This window comes from Sparus aurata, chromosome 18 (genome assembly GCF_900880675.1).
Source record: "Sparus aurata chromosome 18, fSpaAur1.1, whole genome shotgun sequence".
Classification (NCBI taxonomy): Eukaryota; Metazoa; Chordata; class Actinopteri; order Spariformes; family Sparidae; genus Sparus; species Sparus aurata.
In genome coordinates this window covers 32221473-32236094 of record NC_044204.1, presented here as the reverse complement: position 1 = coordinate 32236094, position 14622 = coordinate 32221473, and the positions used below count along the sequence as shown (strand labels likewise).

At 42.8% G+C, this 14622-nt stretch overlaps 1 protein-coding gene across 1 annotated transcript; it reads left to right on the top strand.

The window, feature by feature from the left end:
- Window positions 1-1682: 1682 nt before the first annotated feature.
- sfxn5b (sideroflexin 5b) lies at window positions 1683-13845 on the top strand. Its single transcript, XM_030397154.1, has 14 exons — window positions 1683-1963; window positions 6275-6343; window positions 6907-6984; window positions 7113-7139; window positions 7252-7306; window positions 7409-7434; window positions 7604-7657; window positions 7915-7971; window positions 8165-8230; window positions 8845-8935; window positions 9910-10025; window positions 10239-10324; window positions 11735-11852; window positions 12144-13845. Exons 1-14 carry the CDS (start codon window positions 1907-1909, stop codon window positions 12219-12221), a joined length of 978 nt encoding a protein of 325 aa, XP_030253014.1. The 5' UTR covers window positions 1683-1906; the 3' UTR covers window positions 12222-13845.
- The last annotated feature ends 777 nt before the right edge of the window (window positions 13846-14622 follow it).

The window sequence follows — 14622 nt, the reverse complement described above, 5'->3', positions numbered from 1 at the left end:
TCCAAGGTCCTTGTGTTATTGATGGGGACTAATCAATGACTGTGTGTGTGTGTGTGTGTGTGTGTGTGTGTGTGTACTGTATTATGCTGCAGCAGTGCCCACTTCTCTCCACCAGAGGGCACCTCCTGCCTCACAGTTTGGGTGGAAACCTGCAGGTTCAGCATTGACCTGCTCTGCAAAATCCACCAGAGATTTTAACGCACGACTCCACAGAATATCTGATTTATTAGAGATAATGTTGTTGCACACTGTGAATTGAGTCTGTTGCCACTTTGTCTCTATCTGAGCTTTGATTTCTGATTGTGAAATGCTGATTTACATCAATAATTTCTGCCTTCAAGTAAAAATGTAACAGCAGAAGCCTGTTTTTTGTTCATAGACCATTTCCTGTTCAGTGGGCTTTATATTTTTTCTACCACTCCCAGTTAGATGTAAGAAAAGAAAGATTATCAGATCCTATCTTTGAAAAAAAAAATAGTAATACTTCTGTAGAAACATTCCACTATTCAAAATTCAGTCACTATTTATAAAATCCCGGTGCTGATGGAAAGGTGGGAGACATTTAAACTTTTCGTAGCCCAGAAAACATTTTACAGTTGTAGTTTCCTCCTGAACGACTGGAGCATGTGGGGACAAAAAGAGCAATCGTAACATAATATTCTTCCATTCTGCTCATCCGGTGCCGTCTATGGAAGCCCGGAGATCCCAAACTGATTTGAAAACAAATTATTTACACCTCATTAAAGCCAAAATCCTAACGTTATAAGCTGATAAGATAAATACAGTTGCACGACTTCACAATACAGTTTTAAGTATCAGCATCGTATCATGACCGACCCTGGTCACCCTGACAGGACGGCCCTGCTGAGGTGTTATCGGTCAAATGTTTAATATGCTGCAGGTCGACTGATGTGGATTTTTCAGGGCCGATACCGACTGTTAGAAAACAAAGAGCCTGAAAACTGATATTTGGAACACGATATTCATTTGCAGTAAAAATGGAACTCTTAGTGTCAAAACCTAAGCAAAATACTCAGCTACTTTCTTCTTCTTCTTCTCTCCACTACATTTAGTTACTTTGCACATTCAGATTATTCAGTGTTTATGGGCTGTTAATTGCAATAACGATGATGATAATTGGAAAATGCTGAATATCGGCCTGATAATCGGTCTGCGAGAGACTAAAAAGTACATCCGTCATTCAAATGTGTAAAATCAGAAGCGTCCTCATTGTTCCTTCAGTATGTTGTCGATCTACGTCCCTCCAGTATTTTCTGTTTGGTCATAAGAGGATCTGAGTGATGTTGTATTATAAATCAAGCAGAGTGAAAATCATGAATCATGAGGACAAAACATTTTATTTATTATAACTTAAAATCCTCCTCGTTTTAAAGTTATAATAAATAAAATGTTTTGTTCCATGTGGTGACAGATGCTTCATTTTCTCTCTTCTTTCTTTCTTCTCTTTATCCTGAACCTGAAGCATCCTCGTGGCCACACCTCTCCTCCTCTCCTCTCCTCTCCTCTCCTCCACCTCTCCTCTTCTCCTCTCAGGGATGAACAGGAGCACCCCCAGCCTCACTCGGATCAGCTGTTATCTCTCCACCCCTCCACAACAAGATCAATCGGAACAGTTATGCAATCTTTTTTTTTTTATTTTTTTTTTTTTTGCTCACCTTATCGATTATTTGGGATGTGTAGTCACGCGCTTCAACTTTGCCAGTGTTAACGCAAACGGGAGGACTACACTTCCCGTCACGCACCGCGGCTCGCCCCTCGCTGCTCCACTAGTTTGCACACACACTGTAGTGTGATGTGATGTGGTGTGTGTGTGTGTGTGTGTAGTTCGCCCCACTTGGAGATCCGCTCATGATTCACTTCATTAATAAGTAAAGAGTTGGGTGTCATGGCGGAATCTGCGGCGTGTCCTGCCTTCCAGCTCGGGAGACCGAGATACGACCAGGTGAGTCGAGTTTATCTCCTCCGATCTGCATTTTTTCTTTTGGTTTTTAAAATGCTGTCGGGTTGAAAAACATCCTCCTCCTCCTCCTCCTCCTCTTCCTCCTCCTGGATGCTGCCGACACTTCACAGCCAAAGTTGCCTTCGATCCGCGATCCGCTTCTTTTCTGACGGAACCGCGACAACTTCCAGCCGATGGTGAACTTTCTGACTCGGGTCGGACCCGGTTCTGAGTGCGCTCCGGTCGGACCAGGGGCGGGTTCTGCATGTGTGTGGGCTCCTCCTGACAGATTTCACACCCTCTGCTCCTCTGAGGGAGATGATATCATCGTCAGTGTTTCCGGATACAATCTGCACATTTAAATGTTTGTTCATCTTTTCTTTCCTTCACGAATCTCATCAGAATCCCACTTTCACCTCCCTCAAGTGTTCCTGCCGCAGACCGACTGTGTCTCCACCTGTGATGGAGGAGATTAACGGCCTGTCCGTCCTCATCTTGAGCCCATTACTCATTTTTTTTTTTTTTTACGCCCTCAGAAAATGAATTTGCATCGGTCACCCCTGAAAGATAATGTGACCTTCACGTCTACAGCTGAAACCTCGCTGCAGTTATCTCAGGCGCCTGTCATTCATTAAACTGCAGCTCTAAGAGAGATTATTTACCTGACGGTGCTGCAGAGAGTAAAGTTCATATGGACGAAAAAAATCAAAAAGCCGAAAAAGAAGGAACTGCCTGCTAGAGGCCGGACCGGGTTCAACATTTCCAGTTGGAAAAGTCAATCAAACTACAAGGAGATGCAAAGAAAACTGCAAAGTGGTCCAAAAAAGACGTGCAAAACGACCGCCGGCAATGCAAAATAACCAGACGAGATGAAAACAATTCCACGAGACATAAAACGACTGCGAGGAGACTCAAAACGGCCACAAGTAACAACGTGTAAGAGATGCGAAAGAAAAGGAAACGCAAGGCGACCACAGACAAAACAGACGAATGCAAAACAGCTAAACGGAGATACAGAGCGACCTGAAGTAGACAAAAAACAGCCACAAAAAGATGAAAAACAACTCCAAATGATAGGCACAAGAAATGCAAAAAGACAACAAGGAAACACAAAACAACAAAAGACTCAAAACAGCTGCAAAAAAGATGAAAACCGGCTGCGAACCGACCACACAGACGCACAACCTCACAATCTAAACAGAATAGATACAGAGATACAGAAAAAAAATCACTAAAGGACCTAAAACAGACAGAACGGGACACACAGCGGCCACAGAGAGACAAACAACAAAACAACAAAAGGACACAAAAAACCCTCCAAAACAACTACACAGGCAGAACGACCAAGAAGAGAAACAAAACGTCTCGAAACGGCAACAAAAAAAGATGAAAAACAGCCACGAAGAGACGCTAAATGATCACAAAAAGGTACAAATCGACCACAAAGATGCATGACACGACAACAAAGGACATCCACAACAACCACAAAGAGACACAAAAACAACTACAAAACTACACACATGCACACCGTCCACAGACACGCGAAAAAGACGGATGCACCGAATGACACAACTGCGAACCGACTCCACACAGACTCAGAACATTGACGGGGTGAAATCAGAGAATCAGAATCGACCACAAGGACACACACACAAAACCACAAAGAGACTACAAACAAACTACAAAACTAAACAGACACAAAATCTTAAAAGGGTCAAAAAAAATGAACACGAACAGACGTGGAAACATTTGGTTTGTGTCTCCGGAGGTTCTGGCTCTGATGTCGGAGGGTTTTAAATGTGTCTGCCGGTCCATCGTCCACTCGTCAACACACCAATTAACACAGAGAAGCCTAATCAACACTTTATTTTACACCCTTTGTCTGTAAGGAACAGATTCTCCTCAGTCCGTCCGTTTTATTTCTCATGTTTTCTAGTACACACCCGTCCCTCGCAAACCCTTTTTTAATCTCTCCATCTGCACGCCGAAGTTCACGTGGATGATGAAGCTGCCGTAACACTTTCACTTCCTTACGTCAAAGCAGTTAAAATTAGGCCAGCCCTTGAATCAGCACGAATCTCGCTCGGTGTGTCTTTGCCTCTCTACCCGAGCCTTGTTGTGTACTCTCCGGGGAGCTGGAGCTCATGCATAATTAAAGCCGGCTTCTCGCGTTGGATCCTGTCTTCTACCCCACACTTACAAAACAGCACTGCAGCACATATGGCCTGTCGGAGGAGGAGGAGGAGGAGGAGGAGGAGGAGACGCGTGATGGAGGGATGGCAGGAGAGAAATGCAGAGATACAGGACGGAAAGATTTTATTCATCTGCGGTCGTCGGGAGGTGTTATTTTCCCGTCATTTCAATTAGGACTTGGTGCTGAACAGATAATTAGAATATAGAGGGGTTTGTTCCACTCTTGTTTTCTGCCCGTCATAACTGATAAATGTCTCAGAGGGAATCTGATTGAAGCTGCCATGTTTTTCGCCCATCTGGTTCGCCAAAAGAGACTCTTGGCATGAACTGCTGCGGGGCCTTTTCAGACTGTTGGCACACATCGCCGGGCGATTGGCATGCTGATGAAGACAGCGAGGGGAGCAGAGAACAGGGCGCTTGACCAGCAGCTCCGAGGCCTCGCTCAGAGGAATGTGTTTGTCACATGTAAAGTAACTCTGGGTTGTTCGTGCAGGTTTTTTTAAAATTGTTCATAGCAACAAGCACATTTTGGTTTCACATCCACAGTTGTGTTTTGTCCCATTGTCGATTTACTCGGCCTGGATTTGTGCGTGGAAAACAAACCGTGCCGAGAATCCGAGCACAAAGGAGCTTTTTTACTAATGATGCAGAGAATTTAACTGCATCTCGCTTCATTTAGCAATCAGAGGAAGGATTAAATGTCCTGCATGGATATTTAAAACATCCAGTTACTCAAGTACTTCATCAAAATGTGCTTGATCGACTCTGCACGCTGGATATGAGGCAGTCGGTTATGTTAGCTTAGCACAAAGATTGGAAACGGTGGTAAACTGCTAGAAATCCACCTTTTAGCATTAGCATCTTGTTTAGTTTGCCTGCACTAGCTAGCTGTTTCCCTGTCCTGCCAGTCTTTGTGCTAAGCTAACCATCTCCTTGTTGTAGCTTGATATTTAATAAACATATTTCCCAAAATGTAGAACCGTTCCATTCAAATAATTTACATAACCACTGCTAAAACTAATGGCACAGAGGTGTTTGTCATTGTTTCTCAGAATCTGAGTATTTAAGTGACCTGAAGAGTTAATAGGGCTTTTTTAAATAGAAAGTTAAGGTAGCAATGCAGTTTAGCTTCCAGTCAATAATCAGACAAAGCTTCTTCATACGTAGTTGAGCCAACTATGCAGTTTAGCTACTGCTAATTAGTGAAATCATGCAGTTTAGCTTCCAGTTACTATTTAAACTCCTTTAGTAGCTTCCTCATACGAAGTCAAACAACTGGTCGTTCAGTGTCTCTTCGTTGTTCAGCTCCAGGACATAATTTATGCAACACAGTTCAGCTACCAGCAAATATTCAGACTCCTTCAGCTGGACCTTTTGCAGACTTTTCAGTCCCATTCATACTTTCAAGACTCTTTCCCAGATTTCAAAGCCATTCATACTCCTTCAGCTGCTTCTTCATACAAAGTCAAGCAAGCGGTCGCTCCAGGCAATAACTCAAGCAATGCAGTTCAGTTACCAGCCAATATTTATTCTCCTTCTGCTGCATATTTATACTGATTAACTCCAGGAAAACAGTTTAGCACCCAACATACACTATATTTTGCATTCATCATTCCTTTTCCCATTGTTACTTATATTTACTCGTTCACACTCTAAGCGAACTCCATTCAAAACTTTTCCACCTAACATGCAACTTTTCAGGCCCACTCACAATAACTAGATTCACGTCCCAGTTTTCCAGGAACTCTTCAGACTTCTTCTTCTCTTGTTCTTGGGCCCTTAAGGCAGCTATGCAGTTCATACTCTTGCTACTGGTTCTTTATACGAATCAAAATTAGCAATCAACTTTTCAACAAACCTTATTCAATTTTTAAAGCCAGCAATGCAGTTTAGCATCAGCTTTGTTTGACACCCAGCATTGACACCTCAACCTCTCCAGAAGATGCCGTCTGTAGTTCCACATTAACCTCATGAATGAAGTCTAAAGGACAAAGGATGGAGCGACTTTTTCAGGCTGTGTGTAACTACGATATTATCCATTCACAGAGCGCAGGATCGTCTGCTGTTACTGTGTGTCGACCCTCATAAAGTATTAACTACTTTTTATACCGTCTCTTCTAGGGTTCATTCCTCGGTCGTCTGAGACACTTCATAGACGTCATCGACCCCAGCACGCTGTTTGTGTCTGAGGTAACATGTCTCTGTACCGTGTGGCCGATCTGATGATCTGCCAGGCTGATAAATTACCTCAATGAGTGACAAAATATAATATTTTATTTAAGCAAAGTTTTAATGCAGCTGCTAGTAATTACATGAACGATTAGTGGATTAATTCATTATTAAATTTGCAGTTTGGTTGTTTGATAAATTATTTACGTTCTCTTTCAAACCAAGATGTGAAGAGTCGCAGGTTCCTGTTTCCTGTTTGTGTTTCAGTGACAGTGTACGATCGTGGATTTAAAAACCTTTCGCTCTTCGCTAAACACGACATTTGCGATGCCGTTGTGATTTTTCACTCTTATCTGACATTTTATAAACAGACCGATTCACAAGGTCAGTTACATCCACGGACATTAATACAAAATGTAGTTGCAGCCAGAAACATTTCAGAACTTTTGACTCAAATGTTCTTGGCTTCTTTGTTAAATCCATATTTCTCACAGCAACGTTTCCAAATAATGTTCAGTGGATAACGTGCCAGACTGTTAAAACAACTTCTCCTTGAATTCTCTTCTCTTTTCTTTTGTCTGCAGAAACAGCTGAAAGAAAGCATCAAACTACTTGATGACTTCAAACATGGCACGCTTCCACCTGGAGTCTCTGACAGTCAGGTGAGTCTCTATCGACGTTGATGTGACACAACACTAATTCATTTGTTGTATAATGATAAAAATAGAAAGATGTAAACCTCATGATTGATTGGAGTTCTTCTCCCTAACGGCGCCGCTCACCTGTGCAGCTGTGGGACGCCCAGAAGATCAAGCAGGTAAGTGCTTCACCTGTCATGAATCAGCCCAGGTTAGCCGCACCTCCATGCATTCGAGCCTCTTCTGGTGCTCCTGGCAGCATGAGGATGATGTCATGCTCTCTGCACGCAGGCCATCATTCATCCCGACACGGGAGAGAAGATCTTCATGCCATTTCGAATGTCAGGTACGACCTCAGATGAAGATCTTTCTGCCAAAGCTGTTTGAAGTTTCTCCATCGTTTGTCAGCGCGTTTCTTACACTGACAGTCATTTCTCCGCTTGTGCAGGTTATGTACCATTCGGAACGCCGATTGTAAGTGCTCATATGAAAAGTCACACGTTTTTATTTTCATGCATTTCATAGTTAAGTTAACTTGGCTGTGCAGACGCCCATTTACATGGTCGTGGTTGGAGACAGATGAAATGAGACTCGAGACTTATTTTGCCCCAGAAATAAGTTCTTATTCCCTGGTCTCATCTAGGTCATTGGCCTTCTTCTCCCAAACCAGACTGTGGTGTCTACCATTATATGGCAGGTACTGTAAACAATCAACATATTGTACCAACCATTGCATTTATTGTACATTTTGAACATCTGGTAGGCTTTTATTGTGTACGTGCAGCGCTTTCCCACCTGTTATACGCTGCAACAAGGGCACTGTAAAACAAAGTGCTGCTGATCTGTGTGCTGTCGCTTCTTTCTCTCCTGCCTTCACCTTTCTTATTCCCCTCATCCCTTCCCTCCACACTTTCTTTATTTCCTTTGCTCCTTTAACCCTCTTCCTTCCTGCAGTGGCTGAACCAGAGTCACAACGCCTGCGTGAACTACGCCAACCGCAACGCCACAAAGGTACAAGAGCTATTTATTGTGGATGATTGTGGCTTTAGTTTCCTTGAAAACCTAAAAGATTTGAGCTTGATGTTGTTCCTTATCATAGGAGAATAACATGTTTTCTTAAAGACACTAGCTTCTAATATAAAAGTGTCGACATAAAGAGTTTTTATAGCAGCTGTATCACAATATTTCTTTTGCTCCCCTTCAGCCGACGCCAACATCCAAGTTTCTTCAAGGCTATGTGGGAGCTGTGACCAGTGCTGTTTCTATCGCCGTGAGTGTCGTACCTGTTCAGTGACATCACTACCCTCGTATCAGAATACTAAAATCTAATATCAGAGTATTTTCTGTAGGGAAGCACAGAATGGATTTCTTTCAGCTGACACTGATAACGACAACTACCTGCTTCTCACTGCTGATACCAATGAGACCACACCATGTTTCTGTTCCGGGAATCTGAGCCGTTATTTTTCTTATACTGTCCGTTGGTCTGTTTTAGCTCCTGTCTCTTTAAGGCCCCCCAGTCTGCTCTGATTGGTCAGCTCTCACAGGCCTGAGCAGGCACCAGCCAACGTGTTTCTACATCAGCTCTGCCAGTGTTTTTGTGACCATGTATAGTTGTCACATCACAGCTGCTGCTTTATTATCAAAAACCTCACTTTCTGTCATGTGGGACCTTTAAGTTGCTTTGAGATTTATGGATCACAGGTGTGTAAGTTCCAGACGAGATTCTCAGAACACCAGGTTTTTAATACTCAGCATCTTTAATGACTCAAACGTCGGCACAAATCTGAGAACATTTTTAGAAATTAGGCCCCTGATGTATCTTTCCTGATGTTACAGTGAGTTGCAGCAACCATGTTTTTTGTTTATTTTTTGCATTCATAGGTGGGACTGAATGTGCTGATTCAGAAAGCCAACAAGCTGAGCCCTGCCACCAGAATGATAATACAGAGACTCGTCCCCTTCCCAGCTGTAGGTGGGTTTTCAAAGGACCCTGTGTGTCAGCAGAGGAGCCACGTAATGACCCCCTAATGATGTGGCCCTCTGCTGGCTGGAGTCACAACATCCAGCTGGTGTCACACAAAATCTGCTTGTTACTTGCATTGCTGTCATTTCTGTATAGGGATATGTATTTCAGTGAAGTTTGGTAGTATTTACCGCCCACAGTGGCGTGTGCAGACTTTTTGAAGGGCAGGGGGGAAAGAAGGGCACTTTAGCGCACGTTTTGGCTCCCAAGAGGGCACTTTAGCGCGTTTGGCTTCCAAGAGTGCACTTTAGCGCACGTTTGGCTCCCAAGAGGACACTTTAGCACACGTTTTGGCTCCCAAGAGGGCACTTTAGTGCGCGTTTGGCTCCCAGGAGGGCACTTTAGTGCGTGTTTGGCTCCCAAGAGGGCACTTTAGCGCACGTTTGGCTCCCAAGAGGACACTTTAGCACACGTTTTGGCTCCCAAGAGGGCACTTTAGTGCGCGTTTGGCTCCCAGGAGGGCACTTTAGTGCGTGTTTGGCTCCCAAGAGGGCACTTTAGCGCACGTATTGGCTCCCAAGAGGGCACTTTAGCACAAGTTTTGGCTCCCAAGAGAGCACTTTAGCGCACATTTGGCTCCCAAGAGGGCACTTCAGCGTGCATTTTTGCCACCAAAGAGGGCAGTTTATCATGTTTTAACCAGCCAAGGGGGCAGCATAGTGTGTTTTGCCAACCAAGAGGGCACTTTAGCACGTGTTTTGGCCCCAAAGAGGGCACTTTAGCAAGCAATTTGGTTCGCAGGAGGGCACTTTAGCGTGTGTTTTTCAACAACTGGGCCACGTGGCCGGGCTGACCGACTAACAGCCTCACTTTTTACTTTTAAGGAATTAAATGTTCTCTGTGATTGTAACTCTTGTCTTCAGTGTCTGTTCTTGTCCTGTAGAATTGTATCCAATTAATAGAAGCTGCCTTTCTCTCTCCAGCCAGTGCAAACATCTGTAACGTGGGCCTGATGAGACACAACGAGCTGTCTGAAGGTGTCGACGTTCTGGACAACAACGGGAAGGTGGTGGGATCGTCCAAAATTGCAGCGAGGCATGTGAGTTGCTTTTTGTTGCTCGACTGCATTAAACACGTTGGGATATTCTCGCCGATTTGTAAACGTGAAGGTGGCTGCAAATTCATTATTTCCTGCTCGGCTCCCGGCCGTCACTCAGCACACGTTCTGATCTCGTGGAAGGGGAAATTAAATCCGAGTCGTTGCAGTATTTGAAATGAAGCGTGTGCACAATGTTCTCATCTTCTTCCTCAGGCGATCATGGAGACTGCGTTCACACGTGTGGTTCTCCCGATGCCGATCTTTGTGCTGCCCCCCATCATTATGTCCTACCTAGAGAGGTTTGTACAGAAACGTATAGTTGTTGCTATAGTTTTTTCTTAAATTACTTTTATTATTGATAAACATAAAATATGAAAATGCCCGTCACAAGCTCCCAGAGCCTGAGGTCATGTCTGTTAATGCCTTCTGTCTGAGCAGCAGTCCAAGTACGTCAATGTCACATTTTAGAAGCTGAAACCACTTCATCTTTTTTCCATTTTTAGCTTAAAATATTTTAAAAACAGGAGAAATGTCTCCTTATTAGGCTGCATTGATTCGACACAACTCTGCCTCTGTCAGTGGTTCTCAGCCTTTTTGGCCACCTTGTGACGCCTTTAATCAAATCAGTGCTGCCCTTCATCAGCGGTCACACGTTTCTTATTGTAACCTGTTTAACCAAGAGCCCGAAGAGCCCAGGAGAATACTTATTAAGTAGAAAAAAAAACAGAGCTTATTGTACTGTGGGGATGATTAAACACATCACAGAACTGGAAAAGACAGTAAGAGAAACTCTACAATGAAATATAATAACTCATGAAAGTCTGTCTGCCCTAAAGCTCATTTAAAAGGGAGTTATGGAAACTGATTTAATGATGAAGATTTAATTCTACTATTAGTACATCATATAAATATTATTATACCATAGAAATGTATAATTTCGCTTTAAAATAGGTTAAAACCACACTGTAAAGTTAAAGCTAGCTGGTGACAAAGCCGTAGTATGTCTTAGATAAAGCTAAATTTAGCTTTATCCTCTGTTTCCTCACAGTTATCCCACAAAAATGAAACTCAACATGACACGACTTAGAAAAGTAGCTAGCGAGCAGTAGCTAACTGCTCCATCAGCCCCTGACATCCTAAAGGTTTAAAGGGTTTTTTAAATTTCTGTCTTTTAGATTGTCCAAAGGTGTTTTGCAGCTCAGCTAACCCTTCACTCTCAGTTTCCTCCTGTCATCAGTTGGCCTTCTGCTCTCTGTCTTTGCAGGGAATAAAGTATCCTGTAAATATTAATGTGTGTAATAAGCCAGCGCTAACATATGTTGTGCCCCACAGAGTCTAATCAGCATGTGTTCATTCTGCTAGATCACAAAAAGAACCGGTTCAAAAGCTAAACTGGGTGAAATAATATCGCCTATTGTGTTTCCGAACACAAAGAAGTCTGCGAATATAAATAGAATTTCTATTTCTGTGATGATAAATAAAAGAGGATACGTTCAGTCTGACTCATTAAACAAAGAACTGGGACTCTGGCGCAGACAGATAAATCTCCCGCCCACTAATTGTGGAAAATAGCTCCCCCGAATCCGCACATGAGGTTTTTTCTTCCGTATCCAAGAATAACTCGCTGCAGTCGCCCGGGATCGATCCACACAGAAGGCTCATGTTTGCCTTTTTGTGTTTTTTTTTTATCCCTGTCTTGACTCGTGTAGGCTGCGATTTCTGCAGAGCCATCGCAGATTGTTGCTGCCCATCCACAGCGTGGTGTGCCTGGTTACCTTCGGCCTGTCGCTGCCCGTGGCCATCAGCCTGTTCCCCCAGATGTCTCAGGTACAGTAAAGCGTCGGCTCAACCGTCCTCTGTGCTGCAGATTCAAGGCCAGCTGGCTGAGAGGGGAGCAGCTGGGGAGAAATTCAAATTACTTATACACCACTTGAAATGCACATCCGCGGCCTCGCGAGCCTGCGTTCACCTCTTCGCTCCAGATGTCTCCTCCAACGTCTAATTAAACAAAAAAAAAAAAGCCGAGCGGGATTCTACGAGAGACTCAGAGAGATGTAGAGCTCAAATATTTTACCTTTAGTCTTCATGTTTGTTTGTTTTTTGGGGTTTTTTTTGCAGATCGAGGTGTCTCGCCTCGAGCCGGAGATCGCCATGGCAACAGATTGTAAGGTGGTGACCTACAACAAGGGTTTATGATGGATGCCGGGCGGTGTGGGAGAGGAGCACGGAGGCTCTGATGAGGAGAAAGCGTCAGTAGCCGAGCCGGTAGATCATCGCGTACTAACTCCGGGTTTCTAAACCCGTTTTTATTTTTATTACACAGTTCTCAAGAAGCCAGCGATTATTGTTTCTTCTGACTGGCTTGAAAGAAGAAGAAGAAGCAGCTGTGTATATAGAGGATGATATAAGAAATCATGTGAAATGTTTTTTTTTAGAATTAATACAATTATTTTAATATGTAAGACGCAGCGTTTCCCTGCACACAGGCCACACGATGCTGCCCACTCAACTGTAGTCCGTATCTGCTGCTATTTCCTCCAGTGACAAGAGGTTTTAACTCTGCAATAACTGACTTTCTGTCCACTTGGGAGTCCGAAAACACATGATAAGATATATAATCACCTCCAGCTGGTTACTGAACAACACTCGTTTGGAGTTTTTGTGAATCCGGCTTACAGTTGCGAACCTCGTCCGTCTGCTGTTGGATTGTGAGGAGAAGATGCAAAGTGTGAGAGTAGTGAGAAGTTGTGAGCTGGGTGAAAGACTCTTTTCACACACAGGTAGTCATGCTATTAATTAAAATACAAGTATTAACTGTAGGTGCTTTAATATGATCACTAATTATAATAATAACAATAACCAATCAAGCCCAATTTCTGCTAAATCAGTGGATCTGAACCCTTTTAAAACACAGTGACACCTGCCAGACTCTTTGAATAAAACAAATGATAAACTAGATTCATTCATTCATACAGGACACTGAGGATGATGTAAATCCTCAAACACCTACAGGAGATGTTACAGTCCCGTGTTAGACAGAACACATCATCGAAAAAAAGGCAAATGAGCAAATATCTCATGGAATAACGTTTGTTTATGAGGACGCGAGAAAGACTTTGGGCACATGTAGAGAAAACCGTCTCCTGTAGCCACGTTCTTAATCATCTCGCCAAACCCCTCAGACACCCGGCGTCCTAAATCTACAATCCTCTGTTTGTTGTACCAATGACAGAGTTTGTGCTGAGCAGTTTACAGTTGGATAAACAATCAGTGCCCTCTGCTGGACACACCAGATATCTACCTACCTACCTACTTACTTACTGTAACTACCTGTTTGTTATTCATCGTCCGCCAACACACGGTGCTACTGATCCATCTGCAATAAACCCATCGGCTGATTCAGTTGATTGATTTGTCGGTCACACTTCCGGGACTCTGCGGTGCTGATATGTTCTGATGAGGGAATAATAAAAGGACCTGCTGCTCACAGCTCATCCCGCCCCGATAATGTGAAACAACGCGCAGAACTCGACTGTCTGATTTGTGTTTTTAGCCAAATGTTGTGAACTAAACTCTGTTAGGAAGTTTGACTCCACTACTGACTGTTTCTTAACCGTGTTCCTAATGAATTAATGATTTTGTACAATGTGAAAGTATTAACTGTATATTATACTGCTGATGACGATGAGCTAGTGTTTTTAATTTGTTTTGTATAATCCTTCTACAAGGTTATTAATTCATGTTTGCGAGTCAAACACTGTAAAATATCTATCTATATTATCTAAAAAAAATATATAATAAATACCTTTTCTCCGCTTAATGTTGTGAAGACTTTGTTTCTGGACTTCTGGACCATCGTTATTTGATTATTTGACTGTTTGCATTATTTACTTTCTATTTTCCTTGAATTTAGTTGTAATGTTATTAACTGTACTAGTTTGGAAAATCTCTTTAATACTGTATCGGGCCTTGTTGCACAGGGAAACGGTTGCGCTTGAATGATTAGGTAATTAATCCATCAATTTATCCGCAAATATTTGGATTATTTGAGTAGTCCCTGTCTTGGCTGTATTGACAGGAGATGAGAGAGGACGTCCAGCGAGGCGTCGCTGAGGCATTTTAAGTAGTTTTTCACCGTTTCCTGACATCAAATTGATCAAACATTGACTGATTAATCAAAACAGATCATCAACAGAATCAGGAATAATAAATCATTGAGTAAATGTGTTGTTTCTTGAACCACTGTGGTAGTTTTTTATGTCACTTGTGAGCTGTGGATGATACAGTGTTGTAAAAAAGAAGATAGAAGTCAGAAATTAGTAAAAATTAAAGGTCCACTTCATGTTTCTGAGTCTCTTTACCGACTTGTCAAATGATGGCCAATGGCCAATGGCCAATGACAATCAGGCCAAAGCATCAGTTTCACCCAAAGACAAAACATCAACAATACGAAATACTAAGTGGACAAAAAAAATGTGTATTTATCATTAAAAAACAAGCAAATAAACAAATAAACAAAATAATCCTGAAAGTCTCTGCTGCTCTGTGAACAACCACAGGCCGACCCAGGTGCATCATGGTCCTACACCTATCCTTC